Here is a 26,799-nt window from a genome sequence, read left to right as displayed (position 1 = left end):
CACCTAGACAGAGGAAGGAAGTGTGACTAACTGTGATCAAACGTGTTCAGCTCAGCCACCAAGTCGTACAATGGACCAAACATCTCTTCAAACTCTGCTCCGTAAGTACAAGTTTGTACAATTTAAATCATTTCATTTCTAGTCTGCTATAGTCTGCTGAGTTGTAGAAGAGTGGTGGTGAGTTACAAGTTGAAATATGGTGGAAAGGTTTCATATCAAACATTTTTTCATGCAATTATATTTATCAGCATCCAGAAACAAGAGAACAATAAAAAATTCAAGAAACAGGATAAAAAAAATCACAAATGTTTATTACTGTAAAACATTTCAAACCATAAAACAGAAATTAGTGATATACACAACAAAAATACATGAAGTAAAGCATGTTAGGTCCAGCTGACACGGCAGCAGAATCATTTGTCTTCCTGTAGTAGCTGGTCCTGTCATATGACACTGTCAGTTTAACATTGTGTGGATTACTGTTATAATAAAAAAGTTGTCTGTCTATGTCTCTCTGCAAACACAGAGAGACATAGACAGACAACCATTGACACTCACATTCACACCAACACTTTAGAGTCTCAAATTAACCTAACGTGTGTCTTTAGACTGTGGGAGGAAACTAATGTAAGCACAGAGAGAACATGCAAACTCCACACAGACAGGCTGCATTCAAACCGGTGACCTTCCGGGTGTGAGGTGCAGCACCAACCGCTGCTTAGTATTTACCACATTCTTGGTTTGGTCTTCGTCAGGATCCTGTCTGAAAGATTTTGACTGTTGACAGGTTTGGATCTGATATTTCACTTCATGGTGCAGGTCTCTGATGGTCTCAAACCAACTGCTTGTTAGTTGGACTGTGATCCTTGTTGATTTATTCTTCAGAACGAGTTTCCTATTTCTCTAAAGTAGAACTGTGTTGTCATATGTCAAAGTAACATTCCACTCCACCTTCTCTGTAGTTGTGCTGCCTCTGCTGTGTGACACAACAAACCAAGGTTGGTGAACTTCTCATCTAATAATCTATAGATGTTAAATGTCTGACTCCACCATCACTGTGGGAACTAGAATTCATGGGCTTTGTTTTTAAGTCTCACTTCTTTGTGCATCTTGTCAATCGTCATCATTCTCTCTTCAAGGGCGACTTCACCAATGTTCAACTGGCTCTGTATGGCTTTAGTTTAGGGCTTTGAACAATACATTTACATTAATGCTTTTAAACTTCCCTCTGACTTCCCTATATTAAAATATTTATCTGCTTCTAGCTGATAAACTCCTCCAAATGACAGAGGAGTTTTTCATCATTAGGAGTTCAAAAAAGCAGATTGACCATAATTATAAGCAAGAGTAAAAGCGTAAAAAGATGACACAATCTCCTCCATAATTCCTCCAAATGATGTCATCTGGAGGCATTTTTCAGCCAGAAATAGAGATATTTTGATAAAAGGAATTCAATGGCTGCACTAGCTGAACTACAACCATAAGAAGCAAGCAATACTGTAAACACTGAATTTCCCACAGCTCGTCTCACTGTGAGTTCCAACAGCTCTCAGCTGTTTAAAGGACAGTCTGTGTCTCTGAGCTGTGAGGAGGATGACAGCTCTGCTGGATGGACACTGAAGAGGAACACAAGCAGAGACACCAGAGCTGAATGTGTAGTTGACTGGGGAAAATCTAATGGTTCTTCATGTAACATCAGTTCAGTTGACCCAATGGACAGTGGAGTCTACTGGTGTGAGTCCAGAGACGGATCAACCAGTAACAGCATCACCATCACTGTCACTGGTAAGATCAGACTGTGGAGTTAGTGTTGATGAAGCTGTGTGGAAATGGATGAAATTCTGTAGTTTGTCTCTGTGTTTAGACAAAGCAGTGATCCTGCAGAGTCCTGTCCTCCCTGTGATGGAGGGACATGATGTCTCTCTGCACTGTCAAACAAAGAGCCCTGCCTCCAAGCTCCCAGCTGATTTCTATAAAGATGGCTCCCTCATCAGGACTGAGCCTACAGGTCACATGACCATCCACCATGTTACCAAGTCTGATGAAGGCCTCTACAAGTGTCACATCAGCAGTCATGGAGAGTCTCCACCCAGCTGGATCTACGTCACAGGTCAGGATTTCAGAGTCTTCAGTGGAGTTTTCTGTATTGAAGAGTGATGGTTCATAATGTCACGTAGTTTAATTATCTTTGCTTCATTTGTAGAAAAACCCTCCACCACACCTCCACCTACATCCACCTACTCCTCCTCCACTTCTACTTCCTCAGCTCCGTCCTCTCATCTTCAGCCTGTGTTATTGTCTATTCCATTGATTTGTGCTCCAGTTCTACTGGTGTTACTGCTTCTACTTGTGCGACCACATATTCAGAGGAAACTTAAAGGTGAGACACAGTGAGATTTATGACAGTTTATGTAGAATGTAGGAATTCTGTTTAAAATGTATCTACACCCATGTTCTACAGTTGTACATGATGATGGTCATGTTACATTTTCTGTTATCTTTCTTTTTAATCATCATATTTACAGATTTATAATTAGAGACTTAAATAACAATTTTCCTCTGTTTTCATAAGATAAAAATTCACTAATATTCTTACACAGTAGAGTAAATTTATAACTTTGTTCATTTTGTTTCACTGCAGCTGATGAAGTAAACACTGAGGAAGATATCACACATGATGTCACATACATGGGCGTCCAAATATTACATCATGAACGTCAACAACAGCCAATGAGACGAAGCAGAGGTAATGTTTTCGGTTGATTGTATTTTGTGTGTGAACCTGTTTTGCAGTAGAAAATGTGAAAATAACATCCCACAGTGTAACCTGTTGGGGATGGTGGTGCAGATGCCACATTGTGAGGGTCCTCCTGCCTTTCTGTAGTGAGTTGGAGTCTGTGTTTCGGGTTATGTGGTCATCACTATGGTAGATCAGTGCTGCTGCCATAGAAGGTCAGTAGGCTTATTAATTATGCCATTTAGTTGCTGCTCTATTTTTAAAGTCTGGGTAGAACCAAGCTAACAGTTTCCCCCTAGTTCCAGTCTAAGCTCAGGTAAATATGTCCTACTGGACGATTGGTTTCTTCTCATCTCATTTAAAAAAAATAAAAATGAGCTACAAATGCTCTGATCACTTAATGAAGTTTATGTGGATTATATTGATACGTGGTTTATTCATGGGGGTCATGCAAGTCTTAGCATCCAGTCTACACTAGAATGTGTCTTGTTGTACAGACACTGACTGCCAGGTCTTCACACAACAGTGTAGCAGTGTCGTCACCTTCTCTGCAGCTTCCTATCAAGCTTCCTTTGAAGCCAGACTCACTGAACTTAAATGGTGACAAGTGGAATCATTATTCAACTTGGTGAAATCTAAGCTTGATAACTCTCCATCAAGTCCCTGTTTCCTCAAGTATTGATATTAGAGCCACTGTTTTTAATGTGCACGTACACTTAATATCACTTATTGTCAAACTCAGCACATTCATTTTTATGCTGATGACACCATCATATATGCTTTTGTTTTCTATTTTTGTTTGCATTTTCTGCAGCCACACCTTCCTCCTGCAGCGAGCGCATAGAGCGCGTTAACTAATTCCACATTTTACTTATCCTGGCTCCACTAGCTTAGCAGCTATCTGTTAGCAACTGCTAACCCTCCTCTGCCTCCTTTAGCAATAATAATACCTGTAGCTGCAGCTTCGATTTATTCTGTCTCACTGAAACTTGGTTGCAGCAGGAAGAATATGTCAGTTTAAATGAGTCATATTAATTATCATGTTGCTAGAAGCACAGGCCGAGGTGGAGGAGTAGCAGCAATATTTCACTCTAGCTTATCAATAAATCCTAGACCTAAACATAGTTATAACTCATTTGAGAGACTTACTCTTAGCCTTTCACACCCAAACTGGAAAACTCAAAAACCACTATTATTTGTTAGTGAGAGTTTTTGATTGAATTTAGTGTTTAGTACAGATAAAGTTATTATAGTGAGTGACTTTAACATTCATGTAGATGCTGACAGTAACTGTGTTTAATTCATTATTAGATTCAAAATGTAAATAGACCGACTCACTGTTTTAGTCAAACCTTAGACCTTGTCCTTACACACAGCATTGAAACTGATAATTTACCAGTATTTCCTCATTATTCTGTTTTGTTGACCATTTTCAAATGACATTTGAATTAACAATTAATGTTACTCCTGCACAAATAGATTATCTTGTTGATAATTCTGCAGCCTCACTATGTACAATAGTCGATAGTGTTGCCCCTCTGAAAAAGAAGGCAGTAAACCAGAAGAGCTGATCTCCATGGTACAGTTCACAAACACGCAACTTAAAACAGGCAACACGAAAGTTAGAAAGGAAGTGATGCTCCAGAAAGATTCTCACAGCTACTTTCTTCCTCTTACTCCACAATTGACACCACTGTATGAGATGAACTTTGTATCTTTTGTCTCCCTCCCTTTCTCTTTGGTTAGACAATAGATTTTGCTATTAATGACCAATTAATGTGAGTAAACCAGGTAATTCCGAAGGGGTCAAATGCTTTTTCTCAAGATGAGACAGATTATGAGGAATCTTGGAACTGAGATAAACACAGATAACCACTTCTTAGAGTATGAGGGTTCTCCAGGGAGACTTAAGTTAGTGTGGATATCAGATGTTGGTACTGTAAATACTTGTACTGTCACTGGATGAAGACAAGAAGAGAGGTGGAGTTCAGAGGTCATGTAAGAAAAAAATGTTTTCCACCAATGTCTCTCATTAAAACCGTTTGTTTGTTTCCACCAGAATCAGAATCAGAGGTCATCTACTCTTCACTGAAGTCAACCTTCAAACGTCAACCTTCACATCTTCACAGCAGTGAACAGTAACTGGTCCTCAGATCAGAATCCAGCTACATTCTTTTTACCTCCATTTGCACCAGCAGAGATCTGGTTTCTCTGCAGGATGAACTTTGGTCTCATTTATTGTTGTTCTCGTGGTTATGAAAGTTTGACAAAGGTGTAAGACGGAAAATTTGACCTGTTCTGGTTTTGCTGCTGGTAACATCTACATCTTATCTAATTTACATCTCTCTGTAGACAAACATAAAAAGAACTGCACCAGCAGTCTATAAACAGCATGAGCATCATTTAGCAACGAGAAAAGTAAGTGTCTTTGTGTATGTGAAGAGTTTGATTCTGTCCTCTGTGAATTATTGGTGCTGTTGTCTTATGTCTTGTGGAATGTTTCATGTTTTGCGGTGACCACACAATAAACATATTTTTACTGAATTGTCAAAGACACATCGATTTCTATGTGGAAGAATATAGAAGAATGAGAATTTTTTTCATCAGTGTGGGATCTGATGGGTTTAAGGGTGATGCCCCTTTGTGCAGGCTGATAAAATCAAATGTAGTTCTAAGTTACACAGTTTCATCATCAACATCATTGTGACAAAGACAAGAAAAATCCTGACTTTGTGTTTTTTCAGCTTAAAAGCATTTTGCTTGTTGATATTTGTGACTTTGGTGAAGATTTGATCACATTTCATGACTGAAATACAATGTCACCTCATGGTTTGAATAAAGAAATCCACCATTTCATTTTGAGTATTTTAAACACCAGCAAAAAACAAACAAACAAAAAACAAAAAATCCCAAAACTCTGACTCCCATTTCTCTGTCAGCTTTATATCATTATCATTCTAAACATAGTACTGTCATTTGTTTACTGGATAATATTCACGTGATGTTCTCAGTTTAAACTCTATGTGTCTGTGACAGTAACACAACCATCCTGCAGGTGGCAGCACATCACCACAGGAGCCTCAGCTGATTCAACAGGTAGCTGTCGGTCTCTAATTACACTTTCTGCACTTTCACTTAAAATGATCAGATTTTAAGATCTTCTAAGGATTTGGAGGAAAGATAAAAATGGAACTCTAGGTCACACAATCAGTGGATCAGGATCACACACATACAGTATCTCAAATTCACAGGCACAAGTGAAACAAAACTGAAATCTGACCCTCTGAACCGAATTCTGCTGGAGCTGGATCAAATAGATGAAAGCATGAATACAAACATATTATTATGTCACTCAGATTGATTGATCAATCATAGTCAAATTATTGTCAAGAAGGACCAATCAGAACAGAGCTGAACTCTATTTTCCATACGAGCAAACGTAAACAAACAAACAGAAAACTTTCGAAAATGACTGGAATATATTTTGTCCAGCATTCTTGGTGATTCTTTTCTAAACTGACTTTGTATTTGTATGTGTGTACATATATAAAATCTTAAAGCTGATCCAGTAAATCAATCAAACTGAAAGTGACTAGAGACTGTTAAAGGTCAGTTAAATGACATAAATTATTGTGTGAACTGTGAAGCAGACAAGTTCTGATGTCTGTTTGACAATGTCTGACAATAAAATGTCTGTTCTATTGTTTGCATGAATTCATTTCTCTTTGTAACTTGTGACATCAGAGGCAGTGGTCGATTGACCAAATCTCTTTAACATCTGCCTGCTCTTTTGTTTTCTGCAAACTGTTAAATAATTGTAAAGGCTCTTGGAAAACAATGAGCCATGAGATCTGCATCCTTATTCCAGGAAGCCCCAGTGATAAGCCCAGAATCTTGATCCAACTGACACGAGATTCACAGTCAAGGACCTTTTACTAAACTGGCAAAGTCCTGAAATTAGTATAAAATTAGATGTGAAAACTAACTCTAAACCTGTTTTGCAGCCATTAGTCGTGCAGATCTTTATGTATATTTAATGAGTGTCAGAGTCTCCTAAATCATGTGTCATTACACACATGGGCTAATGTGACAGACTGATTCACTGCAACTGCACTGCAAATGTTTATTTAGCAGGTCGGCTTCAACACGTTCAGGTTTACTGAAAGTCAGAAAATTTTATTCTTGGTTCCATGTTTCCTGAACACTGGGCTCAGTTCAGAGGAGTTGAGGTGGTTTTATTCCAGCTCAGATCAGTTCAGACCTGCAGCAACATGTTTTGGAGAAGTGGTTTTAGAAAGAAACCAAATCTGAATCCTGCTCATCATCTGCTTCATTATAATAAAATCTGAAGAATCACAGACACATTCAGTACTGAGACGTGTAAAACTTTATTAAAAAGAAAACACACAAAAAGAAGAAAAGCTGGACACAATAGAAAAATACAAATAACCCCCTTTGTACCTGATGTCTGCTTTGTGAGCTAATTCCTTCATTTTACCTGAATCAACAACCAAAGTTTGGAGGCTCCTCACTAACTCTTAGATCTTGTTTGAAAGTTTCACTCGGCAGGACCGAACTGCTGCAGCTGTTGGTAAAAATCATTAACCAGCTGATGATGCTTCAGTTTTCATTCAGTCTCTAGTCACTTTCAGTTTGATTGATTTACTGGTTCAGCTTTAAGATTTTATATATGTACACACACAAATACACAGTGAGTTTAGAAAAGAGTCACCAAGATATTTTAAAGCTTAATTCACTCATTGCAGATTATATTGTAATAGTTAAAAGGTTACGTTCTTGTCCAGCTGTGATTCCTGGAGCATATAAGAGCTTTGCAGTGCAACAGAAAGCAAACAGTCTACTGTAGGTGGGAAAGTAAAAAAATAAAAAGTCTGGCCCTAGGAGCACAGTTAAGTCTATAACTAAGAAGAGGAAAGACTCGTGCCAGATGTTTCCTCCAAACTGGAGACTAGAATAGACTGTGATGTCAGAGCACAAAGTGGGCTGCAACTAAATTGTAGCAGTCCACTCTTTTTGAATCTCCCCCACATTGTTGAATGGGTTTCATTTCACAATTCTCTCCAGGGAGCAGTTATCACTATTGTTTGTGCACTTTTTTCTACCACATCTTTTCCTTCCCTTCGCCTTCTATTAATGTGCTTGGACACAGAGCTCTGTGAACAGCCAGCCTCTTTTGCAATGACCTTTTTTGTCTTGCCCTCCTTTTGCAAGGTGTCAATGGTCGTCTTTTGGACAACTGTCAAATCAGCAGTCTTCCCCATGATTGTGTAGCCTCAGAACTAGACTGACAGACCATTTAAAGGCCTTTGCAGGGGTTTTGAGTTAATTAGCTGATTAGAGAAAAATCATTTCTTTGTATTGGTCTTAAGTATTATTCTAATTTTCTGAGATACTGAATTTGGGGTTTTCAGTAGTTGTCAGTTATAATCTTCAAAATTAAAAGAGTATCAGTATCAAATATATCAGTCTGTGTGGACTGAATGTAAACATTATACAAGTTTCACTTCTTGAATGGAATTAAAATCTCTCTCTCTCTGAGAACTGAACACCTTGAACTTCTTGACAGTTAGGTTGCAGTTGTGGAATATGGCAGCACTGGAGGATAATGGATTCCTGGTAGCTTCATGTTTGATTTTTCTCAAATCTTTGGCGGTTAATTTGTAAATTTCTTTTCTTTTCGACACATTTCTTGTGACCCTGTTGACTATTTGCTACAAAACGTTTGATGGTTCTGTGATCACGCCCCAATATCTTAGATATTTCAAGAGTGCTGCTTCCCTGTGAAAGACTTTTTACAATTTTTGACTTTTCAGAGTCAGTTAAATCTCTTTTTTGGCCATTTTTTTCTGAGGAAAAGAATCTGCCTAATAATTATGCACATCTTGATATAGGGTGTTGATCTCCTTAGGCCACATCCTCCCTCATTACACAAATACACATCACCTGATATGCATTAATAAGCATTCAAGTTTATACAGCTTTATTAGTATTATTTATACACACACACATATAAAGCTCATGGTTAATTAAGGAGCTTACAAGAGACACACAGGGTTTGAGCTTGTGTCTTACTATGATTATATGCCACACTGAGTGTTTGCAAGCTGTTTTCTCATAGCAGCACCACAAGTGGGAAGCATCTTCACATTCACAGAACACGTCCTAAATGTAGAAAGCTACACGTTCTCATCATATGCAGTGGATCCAGAAAGTTTTCCCAGCGCTTAACTTTTGCCACATTTTATTATGTTACAGCCTAATTTCAAAATGCATTACATTCATTATTTTACTCAACATTCAACAAACAATAGCCCATAATGACAAGGTAAATATATTAAAAATAATATGATTAATAAAATGCATTGGGCAGCATGGTGGTGGAGTGGTTAGCATTGCCACCTCACAGCTAGAAGGTCACTGGAGGTTGTGGTTTTCCTCCAACTGTTGGGCTTCATCCAACAGTCACTGGTGAAACAGCAGCAGGACTCTGACAGACTGAGGAGGAAACAGAGCTGAAGCATTTTACACAGCTGTTGCTGCACCTGTTTCTGCACCTGTTGCAGAAACCAGTGGAGCACTTGTTTGTGGAGGAGAAGGTTGGTGTGAATTCTGACCATGATGTTTTCTAAAGATCATTAAAGCAACAGCACCAACAACAACAAGCACACCAACAACTGACAGACCAACTATCAGTCCCACACGTCCGTCCTTCTTTCCTCCGTCCTCAGTGTCTCCAGCTCCACCTCCATCTCCTGCAAAAACAGAACCAGATGTTAAGAATGAGGCATCAGGTAGGTAATGAATCCATTTCTTCAACTTCAACTCCTGTCAGACAATGGTCCTTGTGCAAGAACATTTTTCCACCTCTCAGAATTTTCTCTGGGAGTCTAGATTCACCAAATTCTGCAAAACTGTACAAACTTGTGATTACAAATGAAGAATCTAGTGACATCCACAGAAACGTGGATTGAAGATTTTTATACTTTTTAGAATCCCTTTTATTTTTGACTGTTATTTAGAATGTTTTTCTACAGATGTTATGATCTTCAGTTCAGCCAGCAGAAAATCATTTCCTGCATTATTTCTTATGTTTTTCTTGTGTAACTGCTGTTAGAAGCAGGTATAATGTTTAAGTTTATGTAATTGTTTTAGTTATGATTACATATAATTTGTACGGAAAAGGAGGAATTTATATGATTAAGAATATATTTGTTTTCGTTCTTAAGTCATTTGTATAGTGTTTCCTAAGCGGAACCAATGTTCGCCAGTCCAGGTAAAGACAGGTTATTATTGAGTGCGACATCATTATGCTACACGTGTGATGCCGAGTTGTCGTGTTCAGCCGAAGATAATGTTTAAGTTACGTTGCTGTAAAATGTTTCCAAGGTCTGAGACAGAGAAAGACTTGTTAAGCTGAAGTTATATTCTCCCCGTATGTTAATGCGGCCAATGAGGTATGTGAATCCTGTGATTGTTTATATTGTACCGACTGTTAACAACTTGGTTTAATTAGCGATACGACATGTAAATGAACGTAACAACTGTTATTCACCTATATTTTATTTAAGAATAATCCTTATAAAGTGATATTGTACAGTTTGAAATAAGTTTATTAAGCTATTTGTGTTGTATTTTATTTTCTGTTTATGTCAAAGAAAAGATTGTAATTTATATTTGTGTTTTATTTATATTTGAACTTGATTTAGTTCTCACGGCATAATGGATGGATGGGAGTAACACTTGTGTTGTTGTTCTATTGCCAAATTTTTCTGCAGTTATCACTGTAACATCTGCATAAGTACTTCAAACATGTTTTTGCCAAAGTTGCCTCTAAGGAAGAACTTTCACATGAACACGCTCTTATTCTGACAGGAAAACCCAGAACTCACACAACCAACTCTATGATTTCCAGAATGGCCAATGTTACATTTTGTTAAATTCACAACAAAAAAACAATTCACATAATAGACAAAACGTAACAGCTAGTGCAAGATAAGACAAAAAGACAAGACACATGGGACCTTTGTACAGGGTGTGTTTGCTTGTGAAAGTCCATCAGGATTGGAGGATTCAGGAGGGGCAGTTATTATTTTTGATCACATGATGAAATTAAAGTGTAATAATACAGTCAAACAGATGAACTAAAACTAAACAAAAAGAGAGAGAAAACAACAAAAATCATAAACAAAATGAAACCAAATTAATAATAATAATAATGGATGTGACTAAATACCTGTTGAGATCGAGGCCCAATCAGAGGAATTATTCATCATTAATAATAATAATAATAATAATAATATTGACGATGGTGTTTAGGAAAGAAAAAGGTTAACAGCAACAATGGTAGTGATAGTTAAATAAAGTAGAAATAAAAATGATAAATGCAAAACAAAACTACTAAGACTAATAATAATAATAATCCTCATTATTTATTTTTTGTAATAATAATGTTAATAATAATGATGCATATTGATAAAAGTGATAGTATTTATCCCCCAAAAAAGGAGACAGAATGCACCGGGTTACAGGCCCAAGTCGCATGGAAGTAACCGTCTGTGCTACCTGAGGCCAATGTTACATTAAGTGAAGCCAGAAAAATGTCTGAGAGTGAAAAACAAGCAATTGTGAAGCTGAGAGAAGATTAAAGAAAAAAAGAAGCATCACAAAAGAAGAATGCAAACGTTTGGTGATGTTAGTGAGTCACAGGCTTGATGCAGTTATTGCAAGGAAAGGATTTGCAACTAAAAAGTAAATTCACTTTCTCTCTGTTCCAATACTTTTAAAGGGGAGTGTTCACTCACTCACCTGAGTCTCTGACTGTCAAGGTGATGTTGCTGATGAGCTTAAGTCCATTTCCACCATTTCCATAATAACACACATATGTTCCACTGTCTTTGATGGTGACGTTCTTCAGAATCACAGCAAAGTTTCCCTCCTTCATCTGTGGATCTCTCAGCTCCACCCGACCATGAAAAAGTGGATGTTGGTACCTTTCATAAACGCGCTGCTCTCTGAAGTAGAAAACATAATCCTGTGACTTCAAGTCAGGTTTGCTCCACTGTAACAGTTCGATGACTCCTTCTCTGGGACCCCGACACTGAAGAATGACATTATCTCCAGGTTTTGCTCGAATCTCTTTTGTATTTGAACAACAAAAACACAGAAAAGCAGAAAGGAAAAGTGAGTAACACTCATTAATATCATCTGAAATAACAACAGATCAAAAAATGTCATTTTCACACACAATATGTAAAAACAGCACATGTGCTGTAAAGATCTGAATCCTCAGTTTCTTACTTTTGATGAGAAATCTTGGAATTAGAACCAAAACATGGTTTGCTGTATTTTTATCTTCAACAGGTAAAATTATTAAATATATTATTATTATTATTTTATTTTAATAAGGTGCTGATTAGGTCTCAGATGCTCAGACAGTGTGTTGGGGTCCAGACTGAAAAAACTCTGTTCACTCTTACAACTGCTTACTGCTGCTCTTTATGTGAAGCATTAGTTTCAGTGAATGTAGTGAAATATTAAGTTTGAGAAGAACAGATTTCATTCTGAGTAATGAAATGAAACGAAGAAGGATCATGTCATAAAGATCTATGTCTCTGTCTTGTCTGATTAAGTAGCAAAAGGAGAAGAAAATACTTTCTCTATAAAAGTATTGTGTTTATTATTATTATACAAATCCAATTTCTTACAAAGCAGCAAACTTTTCTTTTCTCCTTGTAACATGTGGTATCAGAGGCAGTGGTACATTGACCAAATCTCTCAGACTTGTGGTCCATGGTTAAAATCTGACCCCACAGATCTGTGATGTTGAGTATATGAGTCAAAAAACAAAGTACATAAGCTAATCAGCCAACTCTGATCTGGTTCTGAATTAATTTAGTTTGCTGAATAACTGCTGTTTATTTTAAATTGCTTGAGATAATTCAGATATTTTCAATATTTGTCTAATTTGTTAATAAATTGTAGTTTATGTAACGCAGAGAAAGAATCTAAGAATACGATAAAAAAAACAACAACACATATCTGGCTCCCTGCTCTCTCAATATCAGCATAAGCAAATGACAAACCCATATCAGTCGACCACTACTCTGTCGTCCAAAACACAGTGAGACCTTTTGTCTTCAGAATCTTCCAGTTTAAATGTTCAGAATGTTCTGAATGAGGAAATTCAGCCGCCTACTTGAAGCAAGTAGCTGTTGGATAATAAGATGCCAAAGTCAGTAGGACGAAGAGCAAACAATCAATACTATTTAAATTTGATTTTAATTTACATTATTTACATTATCCAGAGCTAAAATATCACTGCATGATTCTTCGTGTTAATATAAATTGTTTTTTTGCTTTGCCTGCCTTAAGACAAATAACTGTAACCTATTTCTGTGTCTACATCAGCAGAACTGAAATGTTGCCTATACAGACGCTGCATAACCAGTTTAATGTTTTGGTTTTTGTCCTTTCGGTTTATCCCATGAGTTCAGTGTCATTACAGAGGATCATTGTTCGCATGTTGATTTGGCAGTTTTTACACCTGATGCACCTTTATAACACAACCCTCCCCAATTTCTACCGGGCTTGGACCAGCAATGCAGATGCAGCCACAGACAGCCTTTGCAATACCCTTTCATCATGTCTGGATTGTCTCTGTCCCATGTCTTCGAAACCCGCCCGTCTCTCACCTTCTAATCCGTGGCTCACTGACGGGATCCGTGAACAACGCACCACGCTCAGGGGTGCTGAGAGGAAGTGGCGCAAATCCAAGACTCCATCTGCTCTTGCTGAGTAGCAGAATCTGCTTGGACCTTTTTCTCACAGTGTCACCAGGGCAAAGATCAATTACTACCAGGAGAAGCTCAGCAACACCTCGGACACCAGAAAGCTGTTCTCCACTTTCAAATCACTCATCTACCCACCTTCACCTCCGCCATCTACCTCTCTCACTGCTGACAACTTTTCCGACTTTTTTAACAACAAGGTGGCAGCCATCAGCTCACAGTTCTCTCCTCCAGATGATGACATCCATCTAACCTCTTCCAACACTGCATTGCTCTCATCATTTGCAATTCTGACTGAGGATGACGTATCCACCCTCCTCCTCTCTAATCATCCGACCACCTGCACTCTGGATCCAATCCCTTCCACTCTTCTTCAAGCAGTTGCACCTGCACTAATGCCAGCTATTACACAAGTCATCAACACATCTCTCAAAACAGGGACTTTTCCTACCTCTTTCAAGCAGGCCTTGATTACCCCACTGCTCAAGAAGCCTTCTCTTGATCCCTCTGTAGTGGAGAACTACAGACCTGTCTCCCTCCTTCCTTTTCTGGCCAAGACAATGGAACAAGCAGTCTTCAACCAACTCTCAGACTTCCTTTCCAAGAACAACCTCCTCAATGTCAACCAGTCTGGCTTCAAGAGGGGTCACGCCACAGAAACTGCACTCCTGACTGTTGTGGAATATCTTGGAGCTGCAAAAGCCACAGGTCAATCATCTGTCTTAATTCTACTTGATCTATCATCAGCCTTTGACACTGTGAACCATCAGATCCTCTTGTCCACACTCTCTTACTTGGGCATCTCTGGATCAGCTCTAGACTGGCTTTGTTCTTACCTATAGGGACGAACCTTCAAGGTATCCTGGCGGGGGCATCTTTATTACTCTCATAGTCTCTCTACCGGTGTGCCGCAGGGCTCAGTTCTTGGTCCTCTTCTCTTTTCTATCTATACTTCATCCCTAGGTGCCATCATTCACTCACATGGTCTTTCCTATCACTGCTACGCTGATGACACACAGCTCTTCCTGTCCTTTCCACCAGACGACTCGACTGTCTCATCGCGCATTTCTGCCTGTCTCTCAGACATCTCAGCCTGGATGAGTGAGAGACACCTTCAGCTCAACCTCTCCAAGACCGAAGTCCTTGTCTTCCCAGCCAGAACTTTGATGAAACACAACATCAGGATCAACATTGGATCTACAGTGATTGTCCCCACTAAATCGGCCAAAAATCTGGGGGTCATCATCGACGACCAACTGAGCTTCAAGGACCACATCTCCTCAGTCTCTAGGGCAGCAGATTTGCTCTCTACAACATCAGGAAGATCAGACCCTACATCACGGAATATACGACCCAACTCATTGTACAGGCGCTGGTCACATCTCGTCTTGATTACTGCAACGCTTTGTTGATGGGGTTACCAGTATCCACAGTCAAACCCTTGCGGATGATCCAAAATGCAGCAGCTCGCCTCATTTTTAATCAGCCAAAAATCTCCCAATATTCAAAAAACTGCTGAAAACTGAACTCTTCCGCATCTTCCTATGCACTTAAATCGCTTAAAAATAAATAAATAAATAAATCCTTTCTGCTCTCTTGCACTTGCATCTCGTGAACTGTGAACACTTTTCTGATAGGACTTTGCTTTGATGTTTTCTCCTTGACTTAGATTTTTGCTGCCTCGTACCTCAATTCTAAGTCGCTTTAGCGTCTGCTAAATGACTAAATGTAAATGTAAATGTGTTGGCAGGCACCATGAGGGAAAGTGCTGTGTATAGGAGTAGCGATCACAGTGACGGCCGCTGTTTTAGTGTTCAAAATAAAGCTCAGCTATCACTATTGCTAGAGGTAGCTGTTAAAGGTCCTATCACTTTTATCTGTTAGGCAGTTGGAGTCCTACGGTGTATGTGACACAAGTGCTCTCGCTTCTGCCTGCCATTTTGGAAAAGTTGCTCTCATATTGGCCTGTTAGCACTCATGCTAGCTTATTAGCCAATTAGCTAAGTCAGTTAGGGTTAGCCTTAGCTTCCGCTTCGCCGCCTCCCACAGTTGCTCCCATAAGCCGTGGGGCGCTACAATATTAAAGCTAAACCATAAAAACGATCTTCTGACGTGAAATCCCGGGTCCCCGTCCTCCTCTGTCTCTGCTGCCGGACACAGCTCACAGCTCCTGCCTGGTGTGGGAGTGTGTGTGCTGCTGTATCCGCGTGCTGCAGCATTTGTGGCACTTAGCACGTTAAATGGGGCTCGTGCAGCGTGTAGCAGTTAGCAAGTAGCTAACCAGCTTGTTGTGGCTAACACAGGGACGGTGGAGGACAAGTTATCGCTCCTCTGCACCTCAGATGGTTTCACGGGGATTTAATAAACTGCTGTTATTGGTAATAAAAGACAACGGGTTATTCGAGTCATGATTATAACGGTGCTCTTACCTTCAGAGGTTAAACAAATCACGGAACATGGGAGGAGACACACAAATAAGATCTTTCTGGATTCAAACATCTTTATCTTCTACTGAGGCAAATTGGTTTTTCAGCGGATTTAAATGACATGAAGGAAAATCCCTCAACCGCTGATTGTTTAGGTTCTGCAGAGAAACTAGCTTCCGCTAAAGTTTTGTTGATGGAAATATCCACTGACCGCTCCCAGTATCGTAAGTACGGTTGATGGTAGCGGCCAATTGATGCGCAGTAAATAACAAGTAAATAGATTTTTACTTATGAAAGTCAGATTCGGTGTGAAAGTCATGATTTGCATGTTTCATTTGGCCTGTGTTTTCCGTTATATGTCCGATGCTCTTCCTGTCGCAGACTGGGGCCTGGTACAGGAAGTCACTGGCTTGTGCCCCCTTGCGGTTGCATTAGCGTCTTTTCCTTCCTGGAAATGATAAATTCAAAATGGAAATAGAATAAAAATTATTGTGAAAATCTTGGATGAGAGTTGTAATGAATATTCGTTTAGATTTAACAAATTGCATTTTAATGATATGTATAAAAAGTAAAAATATAATGCTGGTTATGTTCGTGTTTCAATTGTGATAAATTCAATTGTGATAGAGACTTTGTTTTAAATGGTTAACTGAACATTTCAAATCATTCTTATTTAGAGGGATTTTGAAGCAATTTTACTGTACAGTTTTTTCTTTTTAAAAAAAAATAAATTAAAGCGAAATCTCACCTCCAAATAACATATTCCTCATGTTTGGACTCTCGTAAATTACAATACATTAACTTAAATAACTGTTCCTAGAAAGCATTAAAAAATAAATAGTGGGGTCCCAAAAGGTGCTGTCTGGGGTCCTTTGTTATTTAGTTCGTATATAAAAGAAATGTGTAACTGATTGACTGTATTCTGTTTGCTGATGACACAACATATTTTTGCTCTGGAACAAATCACAATCCATTTTTAGTTTACAAAAGGGAACAATAAGAATAGTTAATAGGGCAGATGATCTAGCGGCAACTAATAAATTGTTCAATAAGTTAATGTGTAAAGTTTCAGGATTTAGTGAAAATCTAAATACTATAAATTATGTACAGAATTGTTAACAACTTAGAAGCAGGAAACATCTAAAAGCTGCTCCTAATGAGCAATATCAAATATGATATGAAAGAAGTGTGTATGATTAAAAAACAAAAATGTACATAATAAATAATTTCCCAAATGTCACTGGGCAAGAGGCAGAAGAAAATTCAAAATCTGTACAGTAAAACAATGCAAGCAGAGCTGAAATTATTATTAGATTCATCAATGAAGTGAACTCATTGGCAAGTAATTTTTCATGTAAAACCCCAAATATTTCCAGAATTTTCTTTGACTTTTTCCATTTGATATTTAATTCATTTAGTCACAAGTGATAATATGACCGTGGTATAATATTAAATACTTTAAAAATCACAGCAGTTATTTCAAGTACTAAGTATTAGTACATTATCCTGATTAGACTCACAAGTGCAGGATTTATTCTTGTAGTATTTTCACAGTTTTAATAATAATAATAAACTGTAAAGTTTCAGGATTTAGTGAAAATCTAAATACTATAAACATCCGAAAGCTGCTCCTAATGAGCGATATCAAATATGATATGAAAGAAGTGTGTATGTTTAAAAAACAAAAATGTTGATAATAAATAATTTCCCAAATGTCACTGGGCAAGAGGCTGAGAAAAATTAAGAATTAAGAAAAGCAGGATTTATTCTTGTAGTATTTTCACAGTTTTATTAGTATTAGATCTCCCAGCATTGACCGCTTAGCTCAGTAACAGTCTATATATCAAATATGTGCAAACTCCCCACAGAAAGGGAGCAGGTGGCAGGTGGATTTGAAACCTGGGACCTTCTAGCTGTGAGGCAGTAGCATTAACCAGTCCACCACTGTGTTGAGCCTCTAACACAAAATGGAGAATTCAAATACAGTATTTGTTCAAGAGCGAAACAAACACTTAAGCCACAGCGGGCGCAACGACATTTTGTTCTAAAATGTAAAGACCTGAATCAATCCACTGCTAAATATTCATATACATTTGTTTTAACTGAAAAAAAAGGGTTTACTGGTTTAGTTACTGCTTAACCAAGCTGGATGAAACATGTGTCAGACAAATGATAGACATCAGAAAAATATATTTATTTACATTTTGGGAAAAACCGATTGAATCGAGTAATGAATTAAACACAGTGCTCAGACAGTTACTGTCAGCATCTACATGAATGTTAAAGTCACCAACTATAATGACTTTATCTGTACTAAGCACTAAATCAGATAGAAAATCAGAAAATTCTATCAAAAACTCTGAATAAGGGACTGGAGGACGGTACACGATAACAAATAATAGTGGTTTTTGAGTTTTCCAGTTTGGGTGTGAAAGAGATTTAGAAGACAGAGATCTGATATTTAATAATCCACATTTAATAGTTTTGGGTTTTGGTTCAGTATGAGCATTAGTCTTAACTTGTATTAGATTTTTATGATTAACTCCCCTTGTGTTCATTTTTGGTTTAAAAAGTTTAGGTGGTCGTGGAGCAGACATAGTCTCTATGGGGCAAATAGCAGTGTGGTTAAGATCATAACATTCAGCAAAATAATAATATTCCCTGTGTGAAAAATTAGAGTCCATAACAGCTGCATTTTGTCTGTTGGTAACGTCAGATTCTATAAATATCTCGGACTGTTTATACCTGTGGATGTTGTCGGGTGTTGGAGCGGAGGATGCAGGAGAGGTGAGCACATCAGAGCCACAGGTGTTTTCAGTCAGTCTCCGGAGACTGAGACGCTGTGGACAATGTTCTCAGTCAACATCCGTGATCCCAGAAAGTTCGGGTACAGTCCATCTTGCTTGAAGTACTGAGGACGATCCCAGAAAAGATTGAAATTGTCTACGTAGAAGAGTCCGTGTGCGGAGACTTGTGGTTGAAGCCATGTGTGCAGGCTGAGGAGTCTGGAGAACCAGCCAACACCGCGACCCAGCGTGGGAACTGGGCCGGAAATGAAGAACCGTCTGTCGTGGAAAATCTCCAGTGAGTTGAAAAATGACACGAAGTCACGTTTCAGCAACTCAGACTGTTGGGGTTTGGTGTCATTTGTGCCAACGTGTATCACTACTTTTGTTGCTGTAGGATGTTTTTCAATCAGGTTTGGAATTTTCTCCGCTATGTCAGTGACTGTGGCTCCAGGAAAGCAAAACGTTTTAGCTGATTTTAAGCGGACTTCTCTAACGATGGAGTCGCCAATAATTAGCATGGTCGGACCGGGAGGACGGTGCGGTGGAGAGGTGCGACGAGGAGGAGCATGTGGATTCCTCTCTGGAGGCACAGTGTTGGTGGTGGTGGCACGTCTGGTCTGGCGAGGCCCCGACCGCGCTGCCCGCGGGAGGTGGAGCCGTGTGGTATCTCACGGGGCAGGGAGTCACAGGGAACCGCCGCCGGGGAAGTCGGACTTTCCAGCTCTTCAAGAACAGTGAAACGGTTCTCCACCTGGACCGGGGAAGGTGGTCCAATGGACTGGTTGACAAGATTAGCTGCAGCAGGTGTCGTCCGATGTCTCCTTTTAGCCGGGATCCAGGCCTCCTGTGTCAGCGGCGAGGAGCGGGCCCGTGTCGGGACAGGCCGTTGGTCGTCCGACAGGGCCAAACCACGGCAGCGTGTCATCGGTGTCCTGGGTCACTGAACAAACAGCTTTGTTCCATGTAGCTCGAGGTATTAAGAGCTGCAAGGTGCTTTGCTTGTGTGGTGGCAACGTTGGAAAACCCCAAGATAAGTTCATTTTTTTTGCTTAGTTCGTTTTCCAAGAGTTTGATGGTTTCTTGCAACTGCGTGCGTGTACACAGTTTGAACAGACCGACATTTCGAAACTACGGAAGTGACGTCGATTGTGATTTGTAAATCAAAACACATTGATTTAAAAGTTTTTCTTTATGAATTAATGTCTTACAATTTCTGCTTTGAGTTTTATGAATTCAGTAAATAGCTGTATAAGTACACATATGTCTTACATGTTACATTTTCTATTAAATATATGACAATAGAATGGAAGAAGTGTTGTTTTAGTCACTTACTTTTTTACTGGAGTCCTTCGTTCTTGGATAGATTTGAGTTTCAGTCCAAACTGATGGTGTTGCAATGTGATGAACTATTAGCTTTCGCTTCTCGTAAGTTCTTGGACTTAGACTCGTGGAAATAAAAACTGCAAACAAAGCAGCATTAGCCAAATATTTTACTCTTATTCTAACTACTTCTAATCAAGGATATGTGTTGTAGGAAGTGACAACTACAGTACAGGTTGTACTGGCCTTGTTAGTACTGTGTTCTCTCTCACCCACAGTCTGACGCTGACAGAAGCAGATTCAACATGTTGAATTGGGCAAAAAGTCGCTGACAGGGGTTCAACTACCAGGTTTAACATTAAGGAAATAGCAAACTGGAAATAGTGACTGAATGAAAACAATGTTTAAACAAGGCGAAAATTTACATCACAAAAACACAAAGTGTTGACAGCAAATAAAAGGAGTCTTACTAAAATCTGATCAGTCCAGATAAATAAGAGCCCCAATCCAAGAATGAACTATTTTCATTTTAATATTTTCTTTTCACAGTAATATCATAAACTTAAAGAGGTATTTTGTGACAAGTGTTGGAGGGAAAACAACACCTTCACCTAGACAGAGGAAGGAAGTGTGACTAACTGTGATCAAACGTGTTCAGCTCAGCCACCAAGTCGTACAATGGACCAAACATCTCTTCAAACTCTGCTCCGTAAGTACAAGTTTGTACAATTTAAATCATTTCATTTCTAGTCTGCTATAGTCTGCTGAGTTGTAGAAGAGTGGTGGTGAGTTACAAGTTGAAATATGGTTAAAAGGTTTCATATCAAACATTTTGTCATGCAATTATATTTATCAGCATCCAGAAACAAGAGAACAATAAAAAAAATTCAAGAAACAGGATAAAAGCATTCGCAAATGTTTATTACTGTAAAACATTTCAAACCATAAAACAGAAAATAGTGGTATAATAGTGTTATAATAAAAAAGTTGTCTGTCTATGTCTCTCTGCAAACACAGAGAGACATAGACAGACAACCATTGACACTCACATTCACACTTTAGAGTCTCAAATTAACCTAACGTGTGTCTTTAGACTGTGGGAGGAAACTAATGTAAGCACAGAGAGAACATGCAAACTCCACACAGACAGGCTGCATTCAAACCGGTGACCTTCTGGGTGTGAGGCGGCAGCACCAACCGCTGCACCACTGTGCTGCTCATACCGATGGAAAGTGTGGAGAAGAAAAACAATTTGACCGATCTATCATTTTTATTTAGTATTTACCACATTCTTGGTTTGGTCTTCGTCAGGATCCTGTCTGAAAGATTTTGACTGTTGACAGGTTTGGATCTGATATTTCACTTCATGGTGCAGGTCTCTGATGGTCTCAAACCAACTGCTTGTTAGTTGGACTGTGATCCTTGTTGATTTATTCTTCAGAACGAGTTTCCTATTTCTCTAAAGTAGAACTGTGTTGTCATATGTCAAAGTAACATTCCACTCCACCTTCTCTGTAGTTGTGCTGCCTCTGCTGTGTGACACAACAAACCAAGGTTGGTGAACTTCTCATCTAATAATCTATAGATGTTAAATGTCTGACTCCACCATCACTGTGGGAACTAGAATTCATGGGCTTCAAGGGCGACTTCACCAATGTTCAACTGGCTCTGTATGGCTTTAGTTTAGGGCATTGAACAATACATTTGCATTAATGCTTTTAAACTTCCCTCTGACTTCCCGATATTAAAATATTTCTCTACTTCTAGCTGAAAAGCTCCTCCAGATGACAGAGGAGTTTTTCATCATTAGGAGTTCGGATGATGTCATCTGGGGGAGGTCTGGAAAAGCAGATTGACCGTGATTATAAACTTTATATTGTGAGCAACAACATGACATAATCTCCTCCATAATTCCTCCAAGTGATGTCATCTGGAGGCATTTTTCAGCCAGAAGTAGAGATATTTAGATATAGGGAATTCAATGGTAGGTTTAACTGCATTTATGTACATGTACTAGTCAAACTAGAACCATAAGAAGCAAGTTCAAAATCAGTGAAGGTCCTTTAAAGCAGTTTTGTCTTCCACAAGCTCATTGTTGTTGTTGTTGGTCCAGTGGGTGTTACTTTGTAATATTCATGATGATAAAATTATATTTACACTGAATTTCCCACAGCTCGTCTCACTGTGAGTTCCAACAGCTCTCAGCTGTTTAAAGGACAGTCTGTGTCTCTGAGCTGTGAGGAGGACGACAGCTCTGCTGGATGGACACTGAAGAGGAACAAAAGCAGAGACAACAGGACTGAGTGTGTAGTTGACTGGGGAAAATCTAATGGTTCTTCCTGTTTCATCAAATACATTTATGAACTAGACAGTGGAGTTTACTGGTGTGAATCCAGAGACGGATCAACCGGTAACAGCATCACTGTCACTGGTAAGTTCAGACTGTGGAGTTAGTGTTGATGAAGCTGTGTGGAAATGGATGAAATGCTGTAGTTTGTCTCTGTGTTGAGGTGGAGCAGTGATCCTGCAGAGTCCTGTCCTCCCTGTGATGGAGGGACATGATGTCTCTCTGCACTGTCAAACAAAGAGGCCTCCCTCCAAGCTCCCAGCTGATTTCTATAAAGATGGCTCCCTCATCAGGACTGAGCCTACAGGTCACATGACCATCCACCATGTTACCAAGTCTGATGAAGGCCTCTACAAGTGTCACATCAGCAGTCATGGAGAGTCTCCACCCAGCTGGATCTACGTCACAGGTCAGGATTTCAGAGTCTTCAGTGGAGTTTTCTGTATTGAAGAGTGATGGTTCATAATGTAACTGTTACAGGCCCCAAACAACAGAGACCTGTAGACAGGTTATATACCCTGTTTCAGACAGGAAAAAGTAGGGACGGGAGACGTTAGTTGTGTCCGTTCAATCAGGCTGTTTCTGTCTTTATTAAACAAGCATATTTTATTCTCATTTGACTCTTCTGTTTTGTTTTTATAAACATTTTTCTCTATTTCACAACAACTCAATTCAACATGTTTCCATTAACATACATTGTGATTTCCATCTCACAGGTTAATATACTGTAACTTACAAGCAGAGTCTGGAAATACAGTGCAGTACCACTATAGATTGCATTAACAATACTTACTTTGTGTCTGCTATACTAGCTCTTACTATACACTACCTCAGTAATCCTGTTACTAGTTAAATTCAGCCTATTGATCAATTTTTATGTTTTACACATTTGCAAACATTTCAACAACATAATATACAAAATAACCCACTGGGACTCTGTGCTGAAAACAATACAGAACAGGAAAAATTCGTTACCCATATTCCTCACTTTCGGTCTCACATACAACTTAATTACACATGAATTATATTTCTACAAATGTCCAGGAGTCTTTAGTCCACACAGAAACACTCACAATAAAACCGCCATTGGTATCGTGTTCACACACGGAAGCTAGCAAAACTTTACTTCGACAAATAACTAATTTTAGGCTTTAAACGCTGCTCAAATGTGTGTTTATCTCCTCAAACCTAACCGGAGTTAGCTCAAAAAGACCTTAGACATCCTATGGAGTATGTTGTGATTAAAATACACATGCTACTAACCTGTTTCAGACAGGAAAAAGTAGAGACGGGAGACGTTAGTTTCTGTCTGAGAAGCAGAGGCCTGAAGGCTACGTTCAACTAGCGCTCATTTTGGTGAATACTCCACCTAGTGGCGTAACTTGGCAATTACAATGAAAAGCTTGAAACTTAAAAGCATAGTAAATGTTCAGAAATTTAGCCTCTCTGCACCAAAATACAAAAACACACATAATCCTAATCAACAATTGTGCATTCTTCCTCCTGCAGCGAGCGCATTGTGTCACTTCCTGTTTCTGCTGCAGGACAGTTTGCTGATCAATGTTACTCTTATTTTACTGAAATAAGTGATTTCTCTACACAACAGTTACTACCTGAGATGTGAGATACGCTTTGTGTTACACAAGCACCTGCTCTTCTAAAACATGACTAGCTAACGTTAACTAATTCCACATTTTACTTATCCTAGCTCCACTAGCTTAGCAGCTAGCTGTTAGCAACTGCTAACCCTCCTCTGCCTCCTTTAGCAATAATAAGATCTGTAAAAAGTGTAAGGTTTTACAGCTTTGGAGTGGGAACTAATCCAGCTACTCAGGTAGGTGGTGCGGACCGACCTAGCGTAGCCCCTGTTAGCTGTACCCCGGGAGTTCCCGAGCAGCCGGGAAGCCAGACTGGCTGGGTGACGGTTCATCTGTGTGTAACTTTGCCATCCATCCTGCTTTGGATGGTGCAGCTTTCTTATCCAGAAATATGGCTGGTTTTATTAGACAACCAAAAGTATGACAATCCAGAGTTGAGCCTAGGATGCAGAGATCCAGTCCTACACGCCTCTCTGCAGTATCCTTACAACCGTCACCCCCCCACAACTCCCACATATCTATAGAGACTGTGTCTGTTCCCCGACCTAAATTACATAAAGTAAATACGACAACAAGAGGAGTTAATCATAATAAACTAATACAAGTTAAGACTCTTACAGAAGAAAACCCCAAAACTATTAAATGTGGATTATTAAATATCAGATCTCTCTCTTCTAAATCTCTGTTAGTAAATTTCTTAATAAACAATCATCAAATTGATTTATTTTGTCTCACTGAAACCTGGTTGCAGCAGGAAGAATATGTCAGTTTAAATGAGTCATATTAATGATCATGTTCCTAGAAGCACAGGCCGAGGTGGAGGAGTAGCAGCAATCTTCCATTCTAGCTTATCAATAAATCTTAGACCTAAACATAGTTATAACTCATTTGAGAGTCTTACTCTTAGCCTTTCACACCCAAACTGGAAAACTCAAAAACCACTATTATTTGTTATCGTGTACCGTCCTCCAGTCCCTTATTCAGAGTTTTTGATTGAATTTTCTGATTTTCTATCTGATTTAGTGCTTAGTACAGATAAAGTCATTATAGTGGGTGACTTTAATATTTATGTAGATGCTGACAGTAACTGTGTTTAATTCATTATTAGATTAAAAATGTAAATAAACCCACTCACTGTTTTAGTCAAACCTTAGACCTTGTCCTCACATACGGCATTGAAACTGGTAATTTAACAGTATTTCCGCATTATTCTGTTCTGTTTGACCATTTTCAAATGACATTTGAATTTACAATTAATGTTACTCCTGCACAAGTAGATTATCTTGTTGATAATTCTACAGCCTCACTACGTACAATACTCGATAGTGTTGCCCCTCTGAAAAAGAAGGCAGTAAACCAGAAGAGGTGATCTCCATGGTATAGTTCACAAAATGCAACTTAAAACAGGCAACACGAAAGTTAGAAAGGAAGTGATGCTCCAGAAAGATTCTCACAGCTCCTTTCTTCCTCTTGATCCTCTCTCCTCTCACCCCACAATTGACACCACTGTATGACATTAACTTTGTGTCTTCTGTCTCCCTCCCTTTCTCTTTGGTTAGACAGTAGATTTTGCTATTAATGACCAATTAATGTGAGTGAACCAGGTAATTCCAAAGGTGTCAAATGCTTTTTCTTGCCATTGTATATAACAAACACATTTTTGAGATGAGACAGATTATGAGGAATCTTGGAACTGAGATAAACACAGATATCCAACTCTTAGAGAATGAGGGTTCTCCAGGGAGACTTAAGTTAGTGTGGATATCAGATGTTGGTATTGTAAATATTTGTTACTGTAATTGGATGAAGACAAGAAGAGAGGTGGAGTTCAGAGGTCATGTAAGAAAAAAGGTTTTCCACCGATGTCTCACATTAAAACTGTTTATTTGTTTCCACCAGAATCAGAACCAGAGGTCATCTACTCTTCACTGAAGTCAACCTTCAACCGTCAACCTTCACACCTTCACAGCAGTGAACAGTAACTGGTCCTCAGATCAGGTGCAGCTACATTTTTTTTACCTCTATTTGCACCAGCAGAGATCTGGTTTCTCTGCAAGATCAACTTTGGTCTCATTTATTTTTGTTCTTGTGGTTATGAAAGTTTGACAAAGGTGTAAGACGGAAAAATTTGATCTGTTCCGGTTTTGCTGCTGGTAACACCTACGCCTTATCTAATTTACATCTCTCTGTAGACAAACATAAAAAGAACTGCACCCGCAGTCTATAAACAGCATGAGCATCATTTAGCAACGAGAAAAGTAAGTGTCTTTGTGTATATGAAGAGTTTGATTCTGTCCTCTGTGAATTATTGGTACTGTTGAAACATTCCACAAGACATAAGACATGTTTTGCGGTGACCACACAATAAACATATTTTTAATGAATTGTCAAAGACACATCGATTTTTATGTGGAAGAATATAGAAGAATGAGAATTTTTTCGTCAGTGTGGGATCTGATGGGTTTAAGGGTGATGCCCCTTTGTGCAGGCTGATAAAATCAAATGTAGTTCTAAGTTACACAGTTTACATCATCGTGACAAAGACAAAAAAAATCATGACTTTTTTTCCAGCTTAGAAGCATTTTGTTTGTTGATATTTGTGACTTTGGTGAAGATTTGATCACATTTCATGATCACTGAAAAATAAAAAACTCCACCATTCCTGTAAATGATATGATTCTCTATTTACATTGGTTTGTCTTGTCTGTGACTTCATCTGGTCGCTAGATGTAGTACAACAATGGAGTCTCTTTCTTTTTTTTATACGCGTTGCA

At 38.8% G+C, this 26,799-nt stretch overlaps 2 protein-coding genes across 13 annotated transcripts in view; one reads left to right on the top strand and one right to left on the bottom strand.

The window, feature by feature from the left end:
• On the top strand, positions 1-26,694 carry LOC137137825 (Fc receptor-like protein 5). Of its 5 annotated transcripts, none has more exons than XM_067524547.1 (7): positions 1-101; positions 963-998; positions 1,522-1,785; positions 1,865-2,110; positions 2,267-2,380; positions 2,642-2,746; positions 25,925-26,694. In XM_067524547.1, exons 1-7 carry the CDS (start codon positions 71-73, stop codon positions 26,005-26,007), a joined length of 879 nt encoding a protein of 292 aa, XP_067380648.1. In that variant the 5' UTR covers positions 1-70; the 3' UTR covers positions 26,008-26,694. The 5 variants fall into 5 exon arrangements, 3 of the variants coding, with proteins under 3 accessions (XP_067380648.1, XP_067380646.1, XP_067380647.1); XM_067524545.1 differs by having other exon boundaries at positions 2,204-2,380; XM_067524546.1 differs by lacking the exon at positions 25,925-26,694 and adding an exon at positions 4,797-5,586 and having other exon boundaries at positions 2,204-2,380.
• LOC137137852 (putative butyrophilin subfamily 2 member A3) overlaps positions 8,722-26,799 on the bottom strand; it is a 35,919-nt gene continuing 17,841 nt past the window's right edge. Inside the window, exons 1-4 of one of the 8 annotated variants that reach the window (XR_010915802.1) lie at positions 18,717-18,854; positions 12,463-16,419; positions 11,564-11,893; positions 8,722-9,510 (exon numbers count right to left, since the gene is read on the bottom strand). Coding sequence is in view for 4 of the 8 variants with exons in the window: in XM_067524628.1 (XP_067380729.1) it covers positions 9,281-9,510; positions 11,564-11,893; positions 15,975-16,044 (630 nt within the window). In the remaining 4 variants the exon portion in view is untranslated. Of the gene's footprint in view, positions 9,511-11,563; positions 11,894-12,462; positions 16,420-18,716; positions 18,859-20,092; positions 20,234-26,799 lie in introns of those variants that run through there. The other 7 variants (XR_010915803.1, XR_010915804.1, XM_067524628.1 and 4 more) reach the window with 7 other exon arrangements.

Source organism: Channa argus, chromosome 12, assembly GCF_033026475.1.
Source record: "Channa argus isolate prfri chromosome 12, Channa argus male v1.0, whole genome shotgun sequence".
Classification (NCBI taxonomy): domain Eukaryota; kingdom Metazoa; phylum Chordata; class Actinopteri; order Anabantiformes; family Channidae; genus Channa; species Channa argus.
The sequence above is the reverse complement of the archived record's forward strand: the minus strand, read 5'-3'. Positions and strand labels throughout refer to the sequence as shown.

Excerpts from the sequence above, each read along its gene's own strand:
- LOC137137825 (XM_067524545.1), top strand. The coding sequence starts at position 71 with ATGGACCAAACATCTCTTCAAACTCTGCTCC. Across the intron at positions 999-1,521 it reads GTGTGACACAACAAACCAAG|CTCGTCTCACTGTGAGTTCC; the intron begins GTTGGTGAACTT and ends AATTTCCCACAG. Across the intron at positions 2,381-2,641 it reads TATTCAGAGGAAACTTAAAG|CTGATGAAGTAAACACTGAG; the intron begins GTGAGACACAGT and ends GTTTCACTGCAG.